A 26,332-nucleotide genomic window follows, 5' to 3' on the forward strand; every position below is an offset into this window, starting at 1 on the left:
CTGAATGTTCCCATCTTGTTCAACATTTTCTCCTTCCTTAAAATGACTGGCAATCATGAACCAAAAACTAGTAAGGTGCTGCAACTCCCTGAATTCAGCTGACTCCTTTCTCATCTGCAGCAGTGCCTCGATTATTTCTTCCATTTAAGAAATAAGGACGCTGAGAAGCATCAATGTGTAGGGAATTTCTGAACAAAAAAACCCTGGATTTTTTGTTCAAATCAAAACACCAAAGGGCCTAATTTTCAATTTTTTCAATTTGCAATTGAAAGAGAGAAGTTCTCGGGTATGCTGAAGTTGAGTCAGTGCTGAAGCAGAGAACTGAGAGACACAAGGAGGTACCAGGTTACCATGAACTAGAAGAACTGCAGGGGGTGAGAAAGTCCTTGCTTGCCCAAGGTGATGTCTCTTCTCACTAAAACCTGCTAGCTGTTAGGGTCAGCTATCAGTACTGTTAAATCATGGTAAATTCCCTGCACTGCAGGCCTGGTATTTATGGAGCTCAACTGCACGTCACTTTGCACAGCTTTATGCCGCGTGGTTACATGAGATTTCTAGTTTACCACTTAGTGACAGGTTTGTCACTACTTATTCTGAAATACTTATCCTTCTGTGGGAAGAGAAATAAGGAACGTCACTCATTTAGTAAATTATTTGCTTTTATTTCTTTCTACTTGTTAGTTCATTAAGATTCTGACAGGTATTGTCAGAACAATATAATACCCATACTAAGGTACTGTGTTGATAAAACTACAGTAATTAAAATAAATGTATAGGAAAAAAGACCTACAGTCCTTCTCTTGGGTACTCGTGCTTATACAAAACAAATTATGAAGTCCAATCCATACTTTGTGTCTACAACTCTGTGGAAAAAGGAACTCAGACTGTAATCACCAAACATTTCATCATTATTACTACCCTGAAGTATATTCAGCATGAAAAATTACTGACGTGTGCAGTGGTAGTTTCTTTCTATAAAACAAAGCAAAAACATGGAACAGAATCACATATGAGCAATGTGACACAGCTGGAAATACGAAAGCAGGCTGTTCAATAGACTTCTGTCATTCCTCAGACAATTTGCTGTTTCTGTCAATGTTCTGCTCATCCAGGATTTTTTTTTCAGTAGCTCTTAGTGGTCTGAATTTATAGTACTTGTCACATAAAATGCATGGCATCAGAAATACATTTTATGTTCATTCTTACGTTAGCTTACTTAGAAGAAAGTAGAATGCCATTAAAACAAGACAAGTTAATTCATTTTAGCACAGACTGGTACCTCCTGCTATGTGCCTACACAGATCTCCAGTTCCCATAGAATTCATCTGGCTTCCTTCAGGCATTTAAAAAAATTCCAATGCATTCTGTACTGTTTTCCTCTACTCAAAACCGAAATGTTTCCAGGGCAATTCTTGCACTTCAACATGTAACATATGCACTGGGATAATCTTTCATCTCAGAAATTGAAACAGCAAACCAAAAACAAAAATCAACCCAAAGCATAAACACTGTTTTATTCCTCCTTCTCCTTCTCTCTCCTATCTAGTTGTCAGTTCTGAAAAGACTTGTTCCAAATTGAAATGAAAGCTGTAAAAATAAACCTAATTAAAGCTAAGAAACTGTAACGAATAGGTCTCTAAATATTCAATACAGCATAAAACAAATGAATAATCTGACAGACAAAAAGAGTCATTGGATTTAAATATTGTTTCATTAAACTTTCAGGTTCTATCAAATTAACTACAATTTAGTCTTCAAAATTGGCATAATTATTTCTGCAAGAAGTTAACTGAATTTTTTTTTCATTTTGAGAAGAAATGAATAAAAACAATAACTACAGCACAAGACAATTTCATCCTAAACTTTGAATATTACATTACTTTCCCTTAATTTTGTTTTCAGTTAACTGCTTACATTCCCTTTATACAGAAAACATTGCAAAAAAAGCATCTCATTGTAATTTAGTTACCCAAATACTCTGCCTGCTTTTAAAGGAATGCTGTCATGTCCCAAGAAGTGGTACAAAGAGCCACGCTGTGATCCTTTACCATACATGCAAGTTTAATTTTTTTAAAAGTGGTTTCAAAGGAGTCTTTTGACTCAACTGTAAAAACTCTTCTCAGTTAAGTTTAACTAATATTCCAACCAACTCTGACTACTAGCTCAGTGTAAGAACCAGACTGGACAGAAAATCACATCCATATCATATCCAAGACCTTGCTGCTAGTGGTTCTATCAAGCTCTCTTTCAACACCATCACCATTTTATATTCAGCTGCTTACTGGAAGTTTATTCTAAAAGAAGACAGTTAACATTAGGAATTTTTTCTTCAGCACACCCTTTCACCTGAAGTAAAAAGGTGAATTAAAATATAATCAATGCTTTAATTTTAAATTTGAAGTTACAAAATTCATCCAATCTTGCTGGATGAATACAAAGAAGTATGTATGAAAATCACATAAGCAATTACCTTGTCTTCCAAGTCTTGTAAAGTTTTCTTGCAGTCCTCCAGCTGTGCTTCAGTTTCTGCAGGAACTATTGTGTACATTTCAGAATATCTGATCCGGAGTTTTTCCATGATATCCTTAAGATTTTGACTTTCTTTATCAATCACACTCTGAACTTCCTATGAAATAGAGATTTTTTTACCCATTTTTTTCTTGAGCACACGTGCATGTGTGTAGACATATACAGATATCTTGTGGTTTAGATTTCTTGCCACGAGTGTGAGTCAGAAGAGCTGTTTTTGAGACACAAATCCTATTCTGACTACCTCTGCAAGCAGATTAACCTCAAGAAATACTCCCTCATTTAATCAAATGATGCTTTTGAATCTATAAGAATTAATTAAACTTGATACTATTCCATGTCGGGCAACTGATGTATTGGTATTTATTGACAGGCATACCAATGTAATCATAGAAAGTGCGCCAACCATTAAATGCTAACCTTTGTGCCGCCCCTTCTGCCAAAAGTGTATTTTCTCTTTTAAAGATGTTTAATAGCCAATGTTCATTCCCTCATTATTATTAACAACACAAAAGCCACAAAAAGCAACAGATTTCAAGCTGAAGTGTCTGCTTTCAGGCAATTATGCAGAGCAGCACAGCGGGCTCCTTTCAAAGCAGTAGTTTCCAGTCCAGCATGAAGAATGCTGGTTTTATGAGATAAAAGAAACTTGAACAACTGTCTAGAGCCCGTGGCCTAGAAATAAAATCTGACCCAAGTCCTCTTGCAGAAAGAATGAAGAAACTCATTTGTTTTGAAGGTTTTCTAGAGTTTCAAGTTGGAAAGTTCTGTTTTATGGTTCCTTTTCCCAGTATTCAGCTATTCGAGAAACTCAAACGTTAACGATGCTGTTGGGCAAAAAGCTCCCACCGGGCATTAAAATTAACATCTTTTTTTCCATTAACTCCCAGTTTTTGCATGGGAATCTTTTCTCTCATACAAATACAGTTCACATAAGATATACGTGAGAGTCTGAAATTGATTTATTTCCTGTCATCTCAAGACAACTGGCTCTGATAGAAATAAATAAATAAATGAAATGAAACCATGAAACATCTGTGTGCCTAATTCTACAGCAAAGTAAGCCCTTGTACCAATTAACACTATGCCGGTATTTACAGGACTTCACAGATTCCCCAACTTGAATTTGCAAGAATCAGTTACAATATCAGCTACAACACCAGTGTCCAATGGAAAACGTCCAAAGCAGGTCTCTGCAAACTGGTTTCTGTATACAAATGCATGCCCACATTTTACAGGTTGGTTAGTTGGAAAGCATTTGGCTGTTAAAACTGTCACCCTTTTTTTCCAGGGGGTTAGTCTGACAGAGCTCAAATTCTCTACAGATCTTAGTCGGCTAGAATAAATAAATGATAACGTTCTAAAGTTTAAAAATAACTTAAGTATAGTAAAAATAAAATTTTGATCAAGATCTAAAAATTAAGAGAACATAAATAAAATAACACTAAATCAACATGACTGAAATAATAAATAAATAGACGCATATAAACCAAGATTCTGGAACTATTAGGAATAGCATTTTGTAAAGTCCAGTATTCAAAGAAGGCTAACAAAAATATACTGAAATGACAGAAATGTATTTTAAAATGTACTGGAATTGTGCAGAGTTAAGGCTGGTGGGATCAGTGGTCCTGATCACAATTTGAAAGCAGTTACCAGATTAATTGACTTATGTGGAATCAGATCCAGAGCATTCAAAGCTGCCCTGGTTAGATATGCAGAGGAGGAAAATGCACAAGGTATACACTAAGCAGTCCTTCCTAAAAGGCACGCTGGTTGTGAATCTCTTAGCAATCTATGAAGGCTTCTGCTAACTGAGCTAGTAGAGGAAGAAGAGTGCAAATCAATTCCAGGGCAGGCCAATCATTTCCCGTTGAGCCAGACTCATTCTCTTTAATTCAGTGTGCATATGGATATACATACTTTGCAACTAATTTTATTTGGAGCAATTTCAAGCCCCAACATAAAAGAGAATATATTCCAAAGATTCCCACAGAGTCACAGGGCAACTGCTAACCTTTAGCTGTGCTGCCTTTCCAACAGCATCTTGGGAGAGCACAGATAGAGCATTCTGTAATGCATTTTTCACAGCATTTATTTCTTCAGTGATCTTGTTCCTCTCTTGAATCTCAGACTGTATCAAATTCTTATGGTCTTGAGTCTTTTCATACAACCTATGACAGATTTCCAGCAAGAATACACTGTGTTAGATTTTATGGAGTAGAAGTTATCAGACCACACCTAATGTAGAATTTTTTGTAAATATCCAGAACATTTGCTTGTATTTTCATATCATTTTATGTAACTAAATCTCTGAGTGTCTGCCCTTTATGCTTCAATTTCTTAGAAAGTGAGTCTTCAGATATTGCTAAACAGACAGCATGGCTATTTAACCAGGAATGACGCTCCAGAAAACAGCTCATAATCTCAGAGTCTGAAAGCCATGGCAGAGAAAAAACACATTAACAAAGATTTCCATGTAAAAAATAAAGCATGCAGAAGGGTGACTGTAGTCTCAGATTTGCAAAAAACATTTGAGGTAAATCTTAAACAGTCATTAAGGCACTAATTAAGGTAAAAATAGTGCAAAACGTGCAAGGTCTGACTTCCAGAAGAGTAGAAGACTTGTACATCTCATTCAAGTTCACTAGAGCTTGGAGCTTCCAAAATCAATCATGAACACTAATATTCTCTCCTACATTTGAACTGCAGCCCCACATGACATGATCAGGCTCGAGTCTTCCCTCCCCAACTAGTGTCTCTTGTTGCCCATTCTGAAGACAGCAGATGGGTTAGATGGAGCACTAGTCTGACTCAGCACACTATCTTCTTTAAGTCAATACATCTTCCATATATTCTTCAATATCTAATAAAATGCTGCTCTTACAAGTAATCCCATGTTATAACTCCCACCAACCTTTTGCACCACTTACTTTTTACAGCGGTCTTGCATTGCCTTTATCTCACATAAGGCAGGAAGGGCAGTCTCTGCCTCCATGTTTTCAGATGTATTCAGGATGTTCCTTATTCGGTGAAGAAGTAAGAGCAAGAGGAGCTGCTGCCTGCTGATGTTCTCCTCAAATGCATACACAGAATCCAGTAATTCTACCAGTTCCTCTCTGGTGGCTTTTTCCTTTTCTTTAAGACTTTCTGGCTGCTCTTCCTGGAGCTTATCAAGAATTATTGCTTCTCGTTCCAGCTAAGTAAACAGCGTGCCAAAGAATGAGCTCAAGTGCTTTTTTAATTCATCAGCATAAGTTATATTATTTATTTACTCATATGCATAACTAAATAGTAGGAACTGCATATCCAGAAAGCTTGAACCTCTGACGGGAGGCAAAACATTTGAGTTTGTTTTAACAAAGAACAAAGCCACACACAGAGTCATGCCGGGTTCAGACAATGTATGCTGTAAACATCCCCATCATTTCTGACTCCAGGTTCAAGAAAGTCTGGAGGTAATTGGCTGATTGGTGTGGAAAAAAAAGTGATGTTCTGTATTGATCTCAGTCCTGCACAGGTAGATTTACTATCTAAGGGTCTCAGCTCAATCACATTCCTCAAAACTTACTGTTTGTTAGGCAACTCACCTCCTCGTTGATGAACTTCCATTCTTGTTTTAGTTCTTCACAGTTGATTTCCAGCTCTTTTGCTGCCTCAAGCAAACCCAGCCAATTTTCCCACAGTGCTGTTACAATCCTGCTCAAGGCCCTGTCACTTCCCTTGCGTAATCTCATCAGCTCTCCTGAGACCTGCCTTAGCTTCACAAGATCATCTTCAGCCGAGTCAATGTTCGAGACTAAAATCTTATGCAAAAACAAACAAGCAAATAAATAAATACAGCCTATCAGAAGTGTTAATGAAGCATTAAGTAACACAATTAGAATCCTCTATTAAAATAGCAATCACTTCACTGAACTGGCTAAATACAGTTTCACTGAGGGAATTCTGTATTGGCTGAGACTATGGAGAAAAGGGAAATAAAACAAGCAAAACAATCAGAAGAACAGCACGCACGAGAAATTAGGTTGCTTTTACTTTATGGTTATTTGGAAGGGAAATGAATGAGCTCTAGTTACAGACACACAAAATGAAGAATCTGTAATATGGTGAGTACTACAAGACAGCAGAAAGGTTCATTGTAGCAGAGGTATGGTGAGGAGAAAGCAAGAGAGTCCTGGATGGGGAAGTAGAAGTACTCTGACTTTCCCATCTAGGGGAAATAACAGCGATTTGAGAAATCTGATCAGTCCAGGTCCTGCAAAGCAGCAATGAGGAATTTGAACAGAAATGCAACACTGACTAAAGCATAGGTAATGTTTGATTTTTCCAGAATAATATGTACTTTTACATGGCACATTGTAATCCAGTCCACTTACAGATACCTAAATACATGTTGTGGTTTAGTATATACATAAATACAAGATAACTGCACTGCTTACTACTCTGATATCATATGCCCTGCATAACTACATCACAGTTTTGCATGAGTCTTTGAAGTTCTTCACATCCTCTCTTACCTTGCATTCCTGTAAGTTCTCCAAAGCTTCCTTATAAGACATTGGCGTTTGGGATAAAGACTTCCCAAGCATCTTTCCCAGATTGTTGAGATCATCACACACTTTATCTTTGCATTTGGAATAGCTTTTGTATTTTTCCAAATATCTATAGGAAACAATTACAAGACCAATTATAATTTGTTATGTTTGATTGTTTCTCCAAACATAACACCCACTAGAACAGTAAGTAAAAATAACTTCTAAACTAGCATTACTTACTAATTATTTGGCAAACTGTCTTCAATTAGTGTTTTTTTATATACTTCAGCTCCAGAATCTGAGATACTAAAGAGATACAGGTACAAATATCTCAGTGATAAAGAAACGTAGGTAAGAATATGAACCATATCAGCCAGAGCTGCTTGAAAGAATTGTCTGTCTTCCCTTAAGTCTCCATTCTTTTCAAACATTTTTTTAGAAATACAATTTCTAAAATCTAAAATCTGTTAATTTTCCTTCCATTAAAGTCACACCTAGGCACAACAAATAACAGTTCTTTCTGCTGAATTACCTGGCTCTGTAGGAGAAGAAACAAAACTCCATTTTTTGTCATAGGTAGGAATATGATCTAGGAACATGAACCTACCTCTGTTTGTCGGCCTCGTTTCTCTGAATCTTCTCTTTTAATGCCAAACTTTTATTGACTAGTTCTCTTAAAGTATTTTCCAGACATATTTTGCCTTCTGGTTTCACCAGGTTTTTCAGCTTGGAGTACAACTGCTCTATGTCAGCCTTTGCAGAGTCGAACTCTTCTTGTTTCCACTGTGGGGTTTGATAGGCGTCCTCTGAACTGCTGAGCTCTGCTGCAGCAGAACGAACCTCAGCTTCACAGTCCTCAAGGAACTTGGCAGCCCTCTCAACAGCCTTGGTGTAAAGCTCACCAGCCTTACATGCCTCCTCCAGAGCAGACTGAAAGTGTTTGAAGGACAAAGGAACAATCAAGAAAGATTGCTGTGCTCCTCTGAATGGCCAAATGGCCTTCTCAGAATTTCACATGGTTGTCTTCAAGACCCAAACTCATAGAGCAAATGCCCTCTATTACCCGTGTAGCCATAGAGAGGTGCTGATTGCCTTCAAACATAGGGACAGGGGGTATAAAGGAGCTACCAATACTGGAAAATTCCAAAGCAAAGGATGGCAGGACATAAGAATCATAAGTTTCATTACAGACATGGACATAGACTTTTATTAAATATACTTACAACACGGGCAGCAATGTCTGTCTTCAGTTGTATTTCATGATCTGCCAGCGCTCTTAATTTTGTTTCTACACCAGCAGCAAGAGATTTTTCTTCTTGACTTTCCCTCTCTTTTTCCATTATACTTTTAAAAGCAGAAAACTCTGCTGACATCATATTCTGAATTGATTCCCATCGCATCTTTTCATACTGCATCATTTTCAAGTCTACTACCATTGGCTGCTGGAGCTCTAACTGAACATGCCTTATGGCACGGGATAGATGCTCTGCCACATTCTGGATATCTTCCTTGTTTACATACTGGAGACTAGAGACCAAGTTTTGAAGAAACAGACTCAATTCCTCAACATCTGTCTCCAGGCTCTTTATTTCTTGCCCCTTTGATTCTTTGAATAGCGTGTGTAAAACCTCATTTTTGTTTATTTGATTTTCTACCTCCTGGATTAAGCACAAAATCTGTTGAATTGTCTGAAGCAGAATCTGTGCAGATATAAGATTCTCAGCAGGAGAAGAATTAGATCTATCATTTAATATATTTGCTTCTTTTCTTGCAGCAGATGTCATAGTCTGGATTTCATTTAGCAGTGCATGAAACTTCTCACATTCCCTAATAACATTACCAAAATGTGTTATCTTCCCTTTAATTTTATTTCTAATTTTAAAAAATTGAGTTTGCAATTCATGCAATTCATCCAGCTGTAATGAATCCCAATTTAGACCTATGCATTCAAAAATTTCTTTGAACTTCATTATTTGTGACAAATTAGACTGTAAGGATAATGCTTTTTCTTCAAGTGCTTTGCATTTATTCTTTACTTCTTGCATGGCCCCTGTCAGTTCTTCTTCCAGTTTCAATTCACTACACTGCAGATCACTAAGCTCTTGTTTCAATGAAGTTATTCCTTCTGCAAACTCTCTGTAGACTGCTATCTTTTTTCCCACTTCATGACATTTACTCTGAATTTGCCTCTGTGTCTTCCTTGCTCTATTTTTCAGACTTCTTAATTGGTCAATCAAAAATAATTGTTCAGATAGACTCAGTTCCCCAGCTGTGACCTGACTCTCTTCACAATGGGATGAGATAAGCCCTTCAATCTCTTGTACGTCCTTTAAAATCTCCTTTAAAATGTCCTGTTGACTGATTAATTCTGAGCAAGTGCTGGTTTGGTTCATATCAGGCTTGCCAAGTGTCTCTGCATTTCGAAGCTGACAGTGAACTTTCTCTACTTCTGCAATAAGTCTTTGCCTCTCTTCCAGCTGAAGCTCCAGGTGCTGTAATCTTTCAACAGATTTTAAAACAAGAGCCTTGTATGAATTCTGTAATGCTTGTAGGAGGAAAGTCATATCAGAGATCTCCTCTGGCTTCAAGATGGGAAGGATGTGCTGGAGCTCATTACCCAGTGTTTCAATCACAGGCTCTCTATCTAGAACTTCATTCCTCATAAGCTCACAATTTCTGATCTGGGATTTAACATCGCAGGGGAAAAGTGCTGCTTTCTGATCAAGAGAGGAGAGTGAATCTTTGACCCATGAAATATTTTCTTTCAGCTTCTTCATTATGTCTTGTTTCTTCACAACAGGACCAGTGATCCGAACATCATCTTGAGGACTATGTTGCTCTGATAAAGCTTCCAGTTTGCTCTGTAAATCCTGTATACAGCTCTCCAGAGCTATCTTTTCTTCATCGCTCCAAATTCTTTGCATCTGCAGTTCTATCTTTCTTTTTAACAGGGAAAGACCACGTTTAATATTCTGTAACTCTGCAGTCCAAATTATGGGGCATTTGGCTTTTTCTCCAGCTGAGGAACACAACTCTGTTTGTAAATACTGTTCCTGTATCAATCTCTGAATATCCTGTGCTTTATCCATAAGCGTGTTAAACTCATTGATTTCTGCCAACACCTGATCATGCTTCTTCTGCACTGCCTGTTCCATGTGCTGCCACCACTGCTCCAGTTGCCTCATTTGGCTTGCAGTTAACACTTTGTCCATGCACGTTAAATGCTGAGACAAAAGTTGTTGTTGAGTTTTCAGCTGGTTTAAAACATCTCTTTCTTTGTGTAATGACTGCACACATGCCTTAATTTTCTCCAGTAGAACTGCGTTATTCATAGGACCCCTGTCAAAAATATGAACAGGTTTATAAAGAAAAAAAAACATGAACTACACATATTCTAAGAGTTTCATCACACAGATGATTCATTCACTTCCATTCACGTATATATCTTTCTTAATGCTCTCTCACAAGTGTCCTAACAACCGTAACAGTATGACTTTCTTGCTTATCCACACAGTGTTAGCTATTTCTAGATATCTCTGCAGTTAAAGATACATTCCAACATGCATTCTTTAAAACAGCAGCATATACTAATACAACAGAATGTGCCACTTTCTAAAATAAAAGCTGCCTCTCTTTTTAAAAATAAACAATACTGTTAAGTTATGTCTAAGTGAATTAACAACAATTTATATTCCTATTCAATTAAAACTTGGCTAAAAGAAAAACTTCCAAAATTCTCACTCCTTCAGAATTAATCTGGGGGAAGGCATCTGCTTGTCTTTTATTTCCAAGAGCATTTTGAAATTCACTTCTAAAATACATCCAGCAGATACAATTTCATTCAGTTCTTTCCAATCTGCAAATCAACAATTTTATAAATTGTTTTAAGTTTTCTAATTAATGTGTTACCTTACTGTGACTGATGGACAAGTTCCATGTTTTGAAGGTTAACTCATAAAAAGTACTAAATGTTTTGCATGCATTGGTTACCTCTGGATTGGTACTACAGTTATTTATTGTTGTGTCCTTTCTATCAATTAAGTTAATTTTTCAGAGTTATGAGTTACTAAATTTGGCAAAAGGATTAGAATTAACGAGTCCTTGAAAAAGAAATATTGCTCCAATTTCCTAGCTAATTCATTTTAAAGAAAAAACAATATTTCATATCTGACATATTTTGCAAAAATATTTTAATATGGCATCCATACAGATATTTAGCAAAGCAACCAATTTCTTTGTTTTGCCTAAAAACAAAAGTGAGTAGATGTTGCTAAAAGGTTACAGTAGAGAATCACCAGTAATAATTCAGTTTAAAGACTCCAGGTACAGTTGCAACATCACTTTACAAACCTGTGAGAGTTCTCTTTCTGTCGAACATTAATGAGATGTATAAAACATGAGTCTCAGCATTATTGAAGCTTGGCATGAAATTCAGCCCACATCAGTTGTATCAGAAACATTAAGTTAAGGACCATATTTGTTTGCAATCTATTAACAGAAACCCACAATTATACTTACATTTTTATGTTATCTTTTTCTGTTGCCAAATTTTTCATTGAGGACTGAGCAGCAGAAAGATTTTTCTGGTACTCATTAACCAAACAGGACTGTTGTTGCTTTACTGCCTTAACAGCATCCAGTTCTTGAAGCAGCCTGTCCCAGCAAGGCACCACAGGCTCTGGGGTTTGCAGCTCTGCTCCGTTTGATCGTGTTGCATCAGGAAACGTTTCCTGACTCAGACACAAAGATTTTGCTTTCCACGTTTCCAGCTCAGTTTGTAAATTCTACAATCAAGCCCACCACAGGAAGGATTAGAAGAAGATCTTAACTACCTTCAGCTTCAGCACTGAATACTGATACATTCATATACATACACTTCCTTGGTTACATGTAATGAGCACACATCACAGAAGCACACATGCAATCACAGGTGTACCCACTGGTACACTTCAGAAGATCAGTACAAAAGATGGCATTCATGTGGACATATTTGCAATTAAGGCACAGTGTTTGTAGATTACCTGTTATGCAACTGTCTAAACCACAGAGTCAAACCTCAGTCAAGATAATATGCAACAATTTTGTTCTGCCCAACTGAATCATATTTCTGTAAGTGTATTGCTACATTAACAGTGAGGAATGGGCTTTGCAATTTCCATACCTCCAGCTCTTTCAGTTGCTCATTTATAAGCACAATATCCAGCTCAGCCACTTCATTTTTCAGCTCATTGACCTTTTGTTCCTCCTCAAAATACTCAGTGTTTACTTGCACTCCAGGAAATAGTTCCTTCTCATCAACCCCTGCTGCACCTTCCTTCTGCAATGCAAAACAGTACAATTATTTCTGAAGAACTCCTAAAATGCTAAGTTTTCTGCTTGCAATGCTTGGCTTCATATGTTTAAGCCATGACTAAATCCTGCTCTTGCTTCCTCCTAGGAAGCCCTCCCATCACTACCACCCACCTCTGCAGTCATTCTGGCCTGTAAGCACTGTTCAATTAGCTAAGAAATCTCCATGAAAGTTTGAAACTCTGACATCTCCTCCCTCAAGTAACATCTTCCTTGCACCCTCTTCAGCCTACTGATAACTCAAATTCATAGGTCTATCTACCCTGTCTTCCCCTTCCCTGCTGTACACACACATGGGTCTTTTTAGCCTCTCACACTCATCTGGACATACAGATACACAGATGGTGTCAGTCTCCCTGCACATTGCTTTTAATGTTTCCCATAGTTTTCCAGCTCATCAGGTGGTGAGAGACAGAGGAGAAATTGAGAATGCAGAGGAACAAAGGTTGCTACATGGGCTATTCTTCAGGAATAAACTCAGGGCTCTGCTACTCACTGTTCACAGTGCAGGCCTGTGGGAAACTGTCAATAATGGGGATACATGCCAAATATGATTCTGGCTTCTGTCCACGGTGTAGTCCAAAATCTATATCCTGGTTTCTTATCCGGACACGCAGATTTCTTCAGGAAGCCAGCATAACCTACTGCCCTTTCCCTATGCAAAGTCCCAAATACGACTTGCCAATGGAAAGGCAGACTTGCCTATAGATTTAACAACAAAGACTGGAACTGGCTTCATCTTGAACTTTATGGACAGGGTGAACAAGAAACAATAATCTCAGGGAATTCTCAGTAAGGCTATTTGTGCTGAAACACCATTATTCTTAAACAAGAATACACTTAGTGATGCCATTTATTAAAGTACCTTATTATTCATTCAACTTCTTAATTAATTCTTCTTTCTCTATTTTCTGTTGGATTTCAGCTTTCTGATCTCCCTTCCTTATGATGGCAAAGACTATCACAGCTGACTACAGTAACACAGAACCTTATAGCAAACAGCAACTTAAAGAGAAGGCCTATGTATAAAATACTGATTGTGATGGTTAGGAAAACCAACACTGCTCTTTTGAACAGATCCACTGGAAAAAAAAATAAAAGAAGTGTTGCTAGTATTTCAGATAAAGTTCAAAATACTGTGGACATGAAGTTGAATTATACACAATGAGCTTGATTTCTCTGTGACAGTTATTACTTCCTCAGTTATAACAGAACTTCAGCTGGAGCCCTCTGTAACAAAAATCCAATAACTCTGACAAGTGCAACTTGAAATACCAGAATCTGTTTTACCTCATGGGTAGAGACTGGGGAGTCAGATTCCAGACCATTTGTCTCAGCTGTTACAGGTGTCAGGACTCGACTCTTCAAGCACACACTCTGTTGAACCTGCTCCTCATCTTCTGTGTAGGATGGATTCTTGACATCAGCAGGTTTCTCCTTTTGCTGTAAAAATGATACTAATAAAGAAGCAAGTAACAAAAAAGCCCTAATCAAATGTACTGAATAGTAATTACAATACTTGAGAAGCATATTTATGAAGCCCACACTTATAGGTGAATTAGAAAAGCCACAATTACATCTCTTAAATTTTTGTGTACAAGGTTATGGCAAAGAAAACCACTTAGAAGCAGTGCTGAATTTTTATTATAACTTTTGAAAAAAATTACAGATTGCAAGTGGTCTACCTGTGATCTACGCTGTTCATGTTTCATTATTCTAAGCAAGACCTTAAACTGTGCACCCCTGGATGCTGTCTCAAATGCATTTTTTAAAGGCTTAGGCTTTTCCAATCTTGCACTGCACTGTAGACAGTCTGTGGTTAGGCACATAACCAGCTACCAGGCAGGATATTCACAGCCACGTATACACAAAATAAGGAATGGAAAATACTTACAGCACATCACGATGGAGAGCACATAATTGGCAATTTATTTGTGCTGCAGGGATATCTAGGCTATTGGCTACAGGTCAGATAGGATATGTACTGAAAGCAGTCCATCCACAACCCAGAACGAGCTAATTTATCCCAATTCTCAGCAAGTTCATGAATGCACACTGTGCTCCATTTTGTCATGGCTACACTGCCTTGAGCATCTCGTGCTGTTTGCTAAAACAAAAAGCCTGAGAAACACCTTGCTCCATCATCTGTATAACAACTCCTCAGGGAGGTAATGATGGCAACAAGACCCCTGGATTAGCTCTTCATCTCCAACGAGAACACAGTTCTTCCCACACATGATAGCTCCAGCTCTATTTTGTCAAAATTCCTCCTTTATCGTGGTGCACAAAAGAGAACACAGCATTTCAAATGCAACCTCATACATGCAAAGTAAAGAAGAAATCTAAATAAATGAAAGAGGCTCAAGCAAAATAACAGCATTCAAACAAAATGGTTTAAAGGCATCACAATACAGACAAGTGATTTGGAATATCACATCCTCAGAAAGCCACTTTGTGGCAGCTCAAAACAGTAACAGAACAATCCCTCCATGCAAATTTTAATCTTACTGGAAAGGATTCTGAAATTTAATGCATATTTAATCTGCGTATACCACACATCAGGTAAGAATAACAAGTTTTTACTATTTATTAGTAGTATCATCCCCTTTGCAACGAGACTGTATAAATACACCCTCAAATTCAATCACCTTTAATTTCATGTCTGATTACCTTCACTGGACTTGTTTCCCTTCTTATTTCATCACTTCCAATATCAGTGTCATCCTGCCTTTCCAGATCTGCTCTGTCCAGAAGGTTCTCTTGGACTCCATCACATCTATCCATAGCCAGGCTCTCTTTATCAGCTTCCTCCTGGTTTGAAAAACACAACGTGTTTACAACCAGTAGAAGTCACAGTCCAAAATTCAAGCTTACCAAAGAACACTGCGCTCCATAATCTTCCTACCTGCTCTTCAGTTTAGCTTAATGAACAGAGGTAACCCAAACACAGTTTCTTGGGGAAACTTGCTCAGATCAGTCTGCCAGGATCTTATGAAACAGTTTCTATTTCTACTGCTCCAGAAATTTCTCTATGGGCAGTTATTTCAATGGTCACCTCTCTGCCTGCAGCTGCTACTGATGGATGGTCAGAGCAATGAGGGAGTTCGCCAGACTCCTCCTTCAGCTTTCCACAGATGAAGTTATTTATGGTGTAATTATTCTGAGGTGATCTAGAGACCAGCAGTTCCAGATTAGTGACCTCTCACAATATACTTTGTGCCTGTATCCTTCCTTTTAGCTGATGAGGAAAATATATCTCTGTATGACCATAAATTTTAAGGAATTAAGTAGGCATTGCCACTAACAGACACACATATATTCACACTGACATCTATTAAAACATATTAGACAGATACCTGAGCAGTTTGGCTGTATCTGTCCTTTCCTTGATGGACACTTTGTAATGGGCTGTCTGACAACACCTTGCTTTCTTCCAAAAGAGAACCATTTTGCTTCTCTTTCTCCAATACACTCCCAACTACAACTTGACCCTGAGAGAAACAATATAACACAAAAGCTGTTCTACTGCAAATATACTTTAATATTTAAAAAGTGAATCTATTTTTAAAATGTAAACAAACAGGAAAAAATATTGTATTGCAGCTGTTAGCAATTCTTAACTGTATATGAGAAACTCTTTAAGTTCTGAAATTACTGCAAAAGAAAGGACTAAGATTTTTTGGCAGAGGCACATCTGTAATTTTCCTGTCTACACACATTTCCCCCCACAAAGGAGGCTTTATCTAATTGCACGCAGATTGTGCTTGAATTGAAAGTTGCAGTTTTGAATAGATAGTAGGATGCAATGGGGGGATAGAACGTAGGATGCAATATACAAAAGGCAAATACAAATATAATAAGTATACAAATATAACCAAGATACAAAAGGCAACATACAAAAGGCATTTGAGACCCATGCCCCTTTGAACCAGTTCTCCACTGCCATTATTCTCAGGAAAAATACTCACAGTAGGCATTTCCAAACACTCCCTTAACTCTGCTGTTGTGGTGCCCTCTTCTGCAGCAATAGGAGTATCTGAAATGATCTGCATCTCCCTCTTCAGCTTATTTTCCATCTGTACTCCATCTGTGAGATCATCTTTTAACTCAAGGGCTTCACTGAAAATATTTTCTTTCTTTTCCTTGACATTTTCAAGTTTTTCTTCAAGACTCCTATGTTCACTCTGAAGTGTTTCAATTTCATTCTCAATAAACTTCTGTCCTGGTGAAGAAGTGTTTTGTTTAACAGTTTCTGCTAAAACCAAAATCTTCTTCAACATGTCTTCAAATTGACAAAGAAGTGCTTGTTGTTCCTTTGAACAGGAAGAAAACATGCCGTTGAAACATATATTCACTCAATATACTTAACGCTAAGATCAAAAGTCAGTCACAAAAATCATAAATATTTACTGTGAACAACAAACTAAGCTGAGAAGTACAGGAAGTCCTACTTGCTGCAGAAAATCACATACTAAAATTTAGTAAGCCATACATTTTTACAAGCAGTGATCATCTGAAGCAAGATGCATTAAGACAACGATAAAAGAAACAGGCAGAATTCTGTGAGGTGCACAGTGACCCAGTCGAGTTTTAAGAACATAATTCCTACCTCTCTTACTGCTCAATTTTGAATTTGTTAGAGGTATGGCAATTTCTGGAGGTAGAGGAATAGCACTGATCAATATCTGAGCTACAGTTTCAGCTTTTTGTACCTATGCTCACAGCTACAAGACTGTTTTCAGGCCCACCAAACTGCAGGAGAATGTCTACCTGCCTGTGAAAGATACTTCTTACAACTGAACTTAGCTCACTGACACTCACATAAACTTTCTTCTCTTGCTAATTTGAAGACACATACTAACACCAAATTTGACAATCTCTTTCTTCATCATGCCCCCATTAATCTACAACCAACCAAATTAAGTCTACGTGCTTGACACGAGGACAATTTTACCTTCTGTTTAATTGACAGTAAAAGCCCATTAAGAGTGGACCTTCATTAAGAGCGATTTCAGGTCTATATTTACCTTGATGAAAGGAATACAACACATACTTAATGGTTTCAAAGTGTTTCTTGGTTCTTCAGTTTGATCCTCTCTTATCTTTTATAAATCAGAAGATCTCTACAAACACCCAGGGGATGGACTTACTTTCTCCATGATGCAAAACCTGTAACATACCTGTGATTTCAATTCTTTTTGCTCAGTGGATGGTTGTTCCACTGTTGGACTCACACCATCAGCAAGCTTTTCGGAAACAGTTCTTAGCTCTGTGTTCAAGCCTGTCACCATATCCTGAAACTGCTGGTGCTCTTGAACGTGTCTTTCCAAGGTCTCCACTGCAGCCTAAAAATCAAGGAGTTTCTAGGATTAGACCAACACTAACTGACACACAAGGACCCAAACTGGGTGAAAACAATAACAAACAGCATCCAGAAAGTCATTCATTCTTCTAAAAGAAGAAAACAATTATGCGACCTTGAGACTTCTAGGAATGGATACTTCATATCAAAGCTATCAGAATCTGCTGGCAAAGCTATAAACTATTATCTTCACACTTGTCTTGCTCTCATTTGATTAAATGTTTTTTCTTCTGCAAATGGAAGTGAAAACTATGAACTCGTGCTCTTTTCCCAATGGTAAGAGAGAGAAAGGAGTCCCCTGCCCCTTTACAAAGCAATTTTCACCACTTCTAGTTTTACTCATCAAATTGTCAGTTGAATGAGACCTACAGGCAAACAGTAGGATAGACTTCTTACACCAACATTCTCATAAGAACACAGAGTAGGGTTCCAACCTGTAGCTGGCTGAGCAGATTTTCATGCTGGTGTTTTAATTCCAACCACGATTCCTCTGTGAAGCAGGGATTCTCAGCAAAGCTCTGTACGTGATCTCGGCTTTCTAACTCATTAAACTGAAAAGTTAGACCTTCTGCTTTCTGCAAGAGTTTGGTGTAACTTGCCAACTGAGCTTGCTTCTCCAGCAAACCAGGCTGAAGGGCAAAATCCATCTCCTGTTCCTGTTTCTTCAGTTCAGTTAGAGCCAGTCTCAGATCTTCTTTGCTTTGCTCATACTGTTCCCTGTTGAACAGAAGTTGCTCTTGAGGGCTAAGAAAAATATACTGGTTTTAATATTAAAATATTTTGCATTTATTACTTAAAAAATGAAAATTTACAGTCAAGTCAATCATTAGAATGAACACCAGCATATCAAATACTTTTCTTCAGATTTTAAATTAATGATCAACTTTAGGCTGGAATTTTCAAAGGTATGAAAATGAAAGACACTGAAGTTAGTGCAGCTGAAGTGGACCTAAATAGAAGACAAGTGACTAACCCTCTTACATGTGCCTTAAATTGTAACCCACAAACCCATAGTTTCTACTGTCTGAGGTAAGATGCTCATGCTCTGTATTTTCAGCTCTTTATTCCACCAGAAGTCCTGTTTCAAAACTACAGTAAGACTATACATATTTTTCCTTTAAAAACATCTTCAGACAGCCTCCTGAAAGGGAATGTTCTGTAGAAGTGAAACATTGCTTTGGTCAAGGTGGGGGTGGTGGGGGAGAGTTTCAGATCTACAGACCATAAGAACAGCATACACAATAAGGATTGTGCTGTCACAATCCAGTGACCTTGACATTAGATTTTGATTTGTTTGCTTTCCAAATACCCACTATGATCGACCAAAGGTGAACAGGTTATACTTGTCCACAGAAAATACTCAACTAAAATTAGTGGGGCAAAAGGCCATTAATCAACAGTTATACGCTCACATTTAGTGATGAAGCTACAATATTTTCCAGATGGAACTTAAATGCCAACATTTGAAAATATGATCCCACACAAAAAAAAAAATCCAAACAAATAAAATCTGGTTACTATTCTACAAAGTACAGCAGGGAAAATGACAATAAAAGTAAAGCTTCAGTGCTTGGGTTTTTTTTTTTGTCTCAAGATTCATAGTTTTGGGTCAATCAGAAATAGAGCATAGCCTCCCAGACATTACTGCCTTAAATTCGGTGTTCCCATTTCATGCTGCTGGATGTATCACATCTGCTATCCACAGGCCTAATCCTGCAAGGTCCTGAACATCCCTTCAGATCTGCTGAGCACCTCAACTCCAGTCTTTAATGTACTGTGAAGAGGGTGTCTGCATTTTGTTAAGTTGGATCTAATACAGCCACTGATCTTTCTGAATGCCACTTGTACTGCTTGTACCGAGTGTTTAACAACAGAAGGCAACTGAATACTCTGAAGAGTACTTGTTTCTAATAGTTCATTCCCTGGTAATTTTTAAAAGTATACAGTAGGCCTGCACTAGCTCCGTTTATCTCAACAGCAAATTTCCCAGTGATTTTACTGAACTGCTCTAACATTCAAGGACGTTATAGCAGACAAACACCTTGAAATTGCCTTCAACTGCAAAATCACAACTTCAGTTTGTTTTCACCACACACTTGGAACCATGTGACATGTTTACAGGATCTATTTGGTTATCAGGCACACTCAGCTCCCTTTGCTGACTTCCTATGAACAGACTTTGGCAGAAAATAACTTGCAGCAGGAACAGCTGCCACAGCCAAGAAAGTGTCTCAGCCAACCAGAATAATCCAGACGTTAAAATTCTACTTCAAAAATTCCAGCCTGCTGGATTTACATCAAACTCTCCCTTTGAATCAGGTATGTACAAAAGTAGATCACAGCTCTGCTGAGGAGGATGCCTGGGGCACTAAGCCAAGCTCACAACATAGGGAAGGGCCACCACAGGTCTAAATCAGTGCACCCTCCTCACTATAAGAACAAGATCCATATTACACTTGGCAAATTACCTTCTGTATGCAGTGGCTAACTGACAGGTCTTTTCCCACTGGTTCTGGAGGTCAGAAAGAGTCTGCTGAATCTCCGGCTCCTTAATTTTGTCATTTCTTATTAACATTTCTCCTACAGGTACTATGTTCTGTATTTTGGCATCTCCTGCATCTTTGAGAGCCATGATTTCCTGTATTAAACAAGAAGCAGTACAAACACAACAATCTTGGGTTGCAGAATAAAAGGTATTACCAACAAAGTCTTTTACTCTTGATTTCAAGACAAAAGAATTCGCCTTCTAATATATCACATAACAAATACATTAACAGACAGATGATCTAATTTAGAAAGCTTGGGATATGATAGCTCAGATTTATTAGTTATTCTCTACATGACAAAATTTAACCACTACTGGTCTGACACAGTAAAAGAACCCAAATCTCAGGGGGATACATATATCACAATACTATCCCTTCCACAATAAGAAAAATGTAAATACAAACAGCCTCTTTTCTGGCTATTCTGTTAGGAGCCTCTTGGTTTCTCAGAAAGAAGACAACAGAGAGGACATGGGGGCCTAAGAGAATCACTCAGTGAAAGAACAGAGCAGCCCAATCCAACAACACTGTAGCACACCCAAGAATCTACACATTTTGCAGAGGCTCTCTGGATGCCCCAGCCACATTACTGACCTCCCTCTCCATCTCTGGAGTAGTTTATGATGGAAAGGGGGATGGCCACCAGCACACCTCCCTAGCTATGAATTCAGTCTTACTCCATCTAGAGGTGTAGCAGCAAATCTCCTCTAACGTGCTTTATGAACTATGCAAAAACAAAACTAAAAAGGAGCAAAACAAGAAGAAAACACTCCCACAAACTCACACACTAAGCAAGTCACAAAACACAAGCAATCAGCAGTGGTAGCATATTTTATAATATATTGACTCATCAAGCATTTGCTTTATAGTAAGTGCAAGCTGTGTAGTGCAATGGGAATAACACGATACCTTTATCTGATAAATCCTTCTGTCTGGTGGCAACTCACTTTCCTGTGAGCTCAGATTATTAATAGCCTTCTCAAGTTTTTTGATCCAACTAAACATATCCTGGGCAAGTTCTTTGAAATGTTCATCCACTGCAAGTCCCTGAGTATTTCCTGCCATCTCACTTACATTTGTCGTTAGTGTTTGATATCTACTAACGAGATCACTGGTTTCTGAAATGATTTCATCTTCTGTCAGCCCAGTCTCCCTCAAGGAATTTGCTAGCTGAGCCAAGGAATCAAACGGTTCTCTGAAAGTACAAGAAATGAATAAACATCTATTTCTCATAACAACACAGGGCAATCTTCTTTAGGTAGAGCTCAAAGACAACAATACCTCTGCATTAATAATGTCTTATACAGGTTTTCAAGTTTTGTCTCATCTTTTTTGATCTCATGCAGTTTTTCTTCTTGAGTGGTGAGCCATTTTTCTAAGACAGTGCTGCTTTCTTGAAGGCTAAAGAGAGAAGAAATATGAGTGCAGGTCAAAATAAGAGGCGTTACACAAGTAAAACCTGCTGACAATGCTGTCTTCCTGAGAAGCACAAACACCAAGCACCTGATCAAGCTTAAATCTTAGCTTATGGATAGTTTTAAGTACGCTGGTTCATGTCACTGAAACATGCAAGCACGTGCTCCCATGAAATACATCACTGTATGCTCCTATGTGACACTGATTCTACTATGTTGAGAAACATCACAAGAGGAATATAACAAAGCACTCAGTAAAATTTCGTTAAATCGTCACTCACTATGGCTGTTTAATAATTAATCCTTTTCTATCACTTGTGATTAAAATGTCAGAACTGACACTAATTCCATACCTATTGAGCTGCTGGAGAGAAGTACCAAGTTCCTTTTCCCGTTTCTGACACTTGGATATCAGCCTTTGTAGCTCTGCTTCTTGATCTCTCACACGGCTGCTAAGTTGGTTAATGCTTGCTTTGGGCAAGTAATGCTTCACTTTATTCAGCAGAGTCTTAACCTCTTGGATATCTCCATCTTTGCCTTCAGAAGTGAAGTGCTGAATGAAAGCACAAACGTGTTGGTGAAAGTTGCTATTGCACAACAGCTCACGCAGTCAGGATGGCCGAGCGGTCTAAGGCGCTGCGTTCAGGTCGCAGTCTCCCCTGGAGGCGTGGGTTCGAATCCCACTTCTGACAAGTTGCTACTTTTTTTTTCATGATGGTGAGGCGAGGCACTGTTACGGGTTACCCAGATAAGTTGTTGATGCCCCATCCCACCCCAAGGTGCTCAAAACACAGGTTGGACAGGGCTCCAGGCAACCTGACCTAGTGAAAGATACCCCTGCCCATGGTGGGAGCCTTGACCTGACCTAGATGGTCTTCAACAGTGCCTTTCTGACCCAAACCATTCAGTGGTTCTAGGATATTTAAGCTTCAAGAGTACTTTGACCCCAGTTATCACCAACATGTCCTACATTCCTCTTTCTGACAATGACTGTCTGTTATTCATACAGTTTTCTGATTATTTTACTTTCAATTGGAGGAAATAAAGCCGACAACTTGGATTTCATTCATAGTGGCAAAACAACAGTCAGAAATAGGCAAAAGTAGCATTCAAATCTAGCACTGACATCACTACGTCTTCTTTTGTTAAGCTGTGATTGCTTCTTGCCCATGGTGCATTTTTGTCTCTTTTCTATTGTTCCTGTCTGATCTAGAGTCAAAATTCATAACAAAGTGAATTCAAGTTTCCCACATTATAACCCAGTACAGGTCAGAATTTCATTTTAACCTCTACAGAATCATAGATTCATCAAGGTTGGAAAAGACCTCTAAGATCATCTAGTTCAACTGTCAGCCAATCCCTGACCATGCCCACTAAGCCATTCCCTGTCATATCCCATGACACATTTGACTTTCTGCATCTTTGCACACTGAACTGTGCGCTTAGGGTCCACTGACTTACATTAAGTAATGTCCTGTCTCTTACATGACCAACTCTGAGTTGAATTTGAACTATATTATTCAATTTTAACTCAGATTTACTTTCCACTTATTGTCCCAATACTTCATGTTGCATTAAATGCTCTTTGGGCCTGAATTTACAAATCACATTATGTGAATTCACTTCCCAGAATAATCTCCTGTGTAAGAAAGTAAAAGTTCAAGGTGAACCAGCAATAGAAATTAAGAGTATTTTAATACTTTACCTTTAGTTTCTGCAGTTTTTCTTCCAGCATCTGTTTTGTTTCTGAGGGGTCAAAGCAGTCCTTCAAAGACAGCTGAGTGCTGCTGAACCAATCATTAAAATTCTTGCACTGACCTGAAAAAGACATCCCAATTTCCTTCATTAATTGTACTCTGAAAAAAAAATAATCCAAATCCCTATTTAACATGAACATTTCAAGACAATTAATAATAGCGTTTATCAGTGCTGCTGTCAGAGGCTGTTTTTCACTACACACAATGTGAAAGAAAATGCTTTAATTAATAATTCTTTTTACTCAACATTTATTGATAATAAACATAGCTATATACTGGGGAAAGGATGGTCCACCAGTCACAGCAGTTTCAGTAAATAAGACCTGGAATAGCACATTATGAATTGTTCTCCTTTCCACACAAACAAATATTACTCATCTGACAATGGGATTACTTTTGTATCTAAATTAAAAATAATTGGAAAAAGTGAATATTATTCACTTTTTTATTTTTATTTTATTTTTTTATTTTATTTTATACATTTTTATTTTTTTTTATAATTTTTTATATTTTATTTTTTTTATACATTTTTAATGAAATGTTTTGACATTCGTTCCTGAATTTTGTTGGAAACAGAAGCCATTTTTGTCCAAATCCTTATCTTGGTACTTTGGCAATAAATTTGTTTTTGACAATGAACCAAAATCAAATAATTTTGCAACAAAACTGATCCAGTGGATACCTACAAACTGAGAAAGCTACCTAAATGTGAAACGTGTTCACTTACGATTCAAAACACCAATAAAGTGGTCCTGAAACACGTGTTTTTTCTTATTAAACAAATCGGTGACACATTTAAGCTGCTTATTTAATTCATCCACATCGGGACAATCCGTCTCTTCTTGGAGTAACGTCACATGATGTTTTTGTTGCAGAATTTTCTGATGTATCTCCTAATGTTAAAAAAGAGCAGATGTTTACTGTACAGCTGCCTTATTACCAATCACAGATTTTTACAACATGGTTTGTTCCTGCTTGTACGTCAAAATAATTTCTTAATGTGCACTGACAGTAAGAAAGCATTCAGTAGGTAGAAATAAGAACTGAACTCTATTTGAGTCGTGTGTTTACATCTCTATGCACAGATAATCACACTGTTGTGTGTATTTTTCATCACACAGACATGTGAGAGGCATCATAAGACAGTATGTTCCAGAGCACATAATACCTAGAACCAATAATGCCTTAGCTGCCATATGCACTATTCCATTCCTAAACGTTTTAGGCTGCCTGTAAAGTCCCTGCGGACAGAAAGATGACTTCAGGATAACCAGGAGATGAACTATTGGAATAAAGAATTAAATAATTAATTTCCTTATTCCAATACCTGTGAAGACACAACCCAGTACCGCCACGTCTGCTTCAACATACCTTTGCAATACACTGCTGGAATTTTTACCACTAACCATTTTCAGTAGCTGCAAGGGTTAACTAACTACATCTGATAACATCCGGTGAAAATGGGTTTTTATGTCATGTTTCCATCATCTTTAGGAAGTATTCCAGTGAAGTTCTTCTCTTGAGTTACTTTACCAACTTACCACAGGTACACAGAAACAATTAACAAAATTGTAGAAGATGTGTAAAAGATTAATTGGTGGCACACTACCTCCAATTTAGTAAAGATCTCTAAGGTGTCGGAAGGAGATAAAGCTTTTAAAAGCGATTCAGTCATTCCAATCTGTGTCTTGGCCAGATCAAGATCTCCTTTTAGCTCTGCTGTATTCACACTGAGTTCACTGGTACGCCGCTTCGTTGTCAAAAGGTCTTTTATTAACTCCATTTTTTGCACAATAGATGATCTGATAACCTTCACATCAGAAATAAAAAAAAGTCAGAAATTAGAGTAGATTGATTTCCTATCATGCTGCAGAACTGCACAACAGACATAAAAAGCAATTACATGAGCTGCAGTCCAGACACTTTAACCGCAATTTGTTCCCTCCCACCCCACAAATGGAACAATAATACAATAAGGAGGAATGATCTCTGTTTATCTTCATTAGTGATGCATGTACTGATCTGCCACCAAATTTATTTGTTGGTGTACTCCAGCGTTGACCCTCAGCTGAATAAAAGCCTTACATGCCTTTCAGCTGCCAGGGTAAAGAGAACCCCAGATCCCTTGTGCGACTCATCTTCCTGCAGAAATCCCAGTAGGGATTTCCCACGCTGACTCTAAAAACAGGCAAGGAGAGCAGAGGTGGGGAAGTCTGGCCCAAGGCCAACAACTAAGGGGAACAACCCTTCCCTTAAAGCTTCTGCAGATTGGCATGAGACACCAACTGAATGGAATCACAGCTACATCATAGCCCCCATCCCAGGGGGCTGAGCATGTCTGGTGCTCTTGAGGAATATACTGCATGCGGTTGCTACTCCAGTCCTAAGCATTTCTGATCACTTTACTCAATGAAACTCCTCTGACTTCACTGTCTGTTGAGGACAAATGCACAAATAGCCAAACTAAGTCAAGCTCAACACACATCTGACAGGGAGCAGAAGCCTAGGGAATCTTGGTCTCAAACAGTGGAGAAGGACTTATTCTTTGATGCGTGATGTTAACACAAAAAGACAAATGTTTCCTTGTGAAATCCCAAAGGAAAAAATAACATAACAAACACCCTTAGTAAAAACCTACACACATACATAAAGGTACAGTTTAAAATAGACCAGCAACATGCTGTGTTGATGGGATCCACAGAGGGATAACAAAGTCCCTCTGTGCCATGCTCTTTGCCAATAGGAACAAACGACATGCTGGCATTTTTAGGCAGGACTGCAGAACAGTTGGATCAAGTCTGAGCCCATAAAAGGCACATGACAGAAGCTTTTGTGT

The 26,332-nt window shown here is 38.1% G+C and overlaps 1 protein-coding gene and 1 non-coding gene across 6 annotated transcripts in view; one reads left to right on the forward strand and one right to left on the reverse strand.

Annotated features, from left to right (window-relative positions):
- Window positions 1-26,332, reverse strand: part of SYNE2 (spectrin repeat containing nuclear envelope protein 2) — a 171,750-nt gene that overhangs the window by 85,688 nt on the left and 59,730 nt on the right. For 4 of the 5 annotated variants that reach the window (XM_042865518.1, XM_042865528.1, XM_042865508.1 and 1 more), the window contains exons 35-56: window positions 25,106-25,306; window positions 24,224-24,389; window positions 23,445-23,557; window positions 22,093-22,292; window positions 21,606-21,725; window positions 21,234-21,519; window positions 20,247-20,416; window positions 18,213-18,522; window positions 17,597-17,761; window positions 16,385-16,729; window positions 15,773-15,907; window positions 15,087-15,227; window positions 13,707-13,859; window positions 12,229-12,384; window positions 11,586-11,851; window positions 8,291-10,406; window positions 7,675-7,997; window positions 7,050-7,194; window positions 6,120-6,335; window positions 5,463-5,728; window positions 4,547-4,703; window positions 2,471-2,626 (exon numbers count right to left, since the gene is read on the reverse strand). In XM_042865518.1, coding sequence (XP_042721452.1) covers window positions 2,471-2,626; window positions 4,547-4,703; window positions 5,463-5,728; window positions 6,120-6,335; window positions 7,050-7,194; window positions 7,675-7,997; window positions 8,291-10,406; window positions 11,586-11,851; window positions 12,229-12,384; window positions 13,707-13,859; window positions 15,087-15,227; window positions 15,773-15,907; window positions 16,385-16,729; window positions 17,597-17,761; window positions 18,213-18,522; window positions 20,247-20,416; window positions 21,234-21,519; window positions 21,606-21,725; window positions 22,093-22,292; window positions 23,445-23,557; window positions 24,224-24,389; window positions 25,106-25,306 — 6,306 coding nt within the window. The remainder of the gene's footprint in view (window positions 1-2,470; window positions 2,627-4,546; window positions 4,704-5,462; window positions 5,729-6,119; window positions 6,336-7,049; window positions 7,195-7,674; window positions 7,998-8,290; window positions 10,407-11,585; window positions 11,852-12,228; window positions 12,385-13,706; window positions 13,860-15,086; window positions 15,228-15,772; window positions 15,908-16,384; window positions 16,730-17,596; window positions 17,762-18,212; window positions 18,523-20,246; window positions 20,417-21,233; window positions 21,520-21,605; window positions 21,726-22,092; window positions 22,293-23,444; window positions 23,558-24,223; window positions 24,390-25,105; window positions 25,307-26,332) is intronic. The other variant, XM_042865498.1, reaches the window with a different exon arrangement.
- TRNAL-CAG lies at window positions 22,349-22,431 on the forward strand. Its single transcript has one exon. It is a non-coding gene; the product is annotated as a tRNA-Leu (tRNA).

Source organism: Lagopus leucura, unplaced genomic scaffold (genome assembly GCF_019238085.1).
Source record: "Lagopus leucura isolate 7727_CA_CO unplaced genomic scaffold, USGS_WTPT01 Super-Scaffold_1, whole genome shotgun sequence".
Taxonomy (NCBI): Eukaryota; Metazoa; Chordata; class Aves; order Galliformes; family Phasianidae; genus Lagopus; species Lagopus leucura.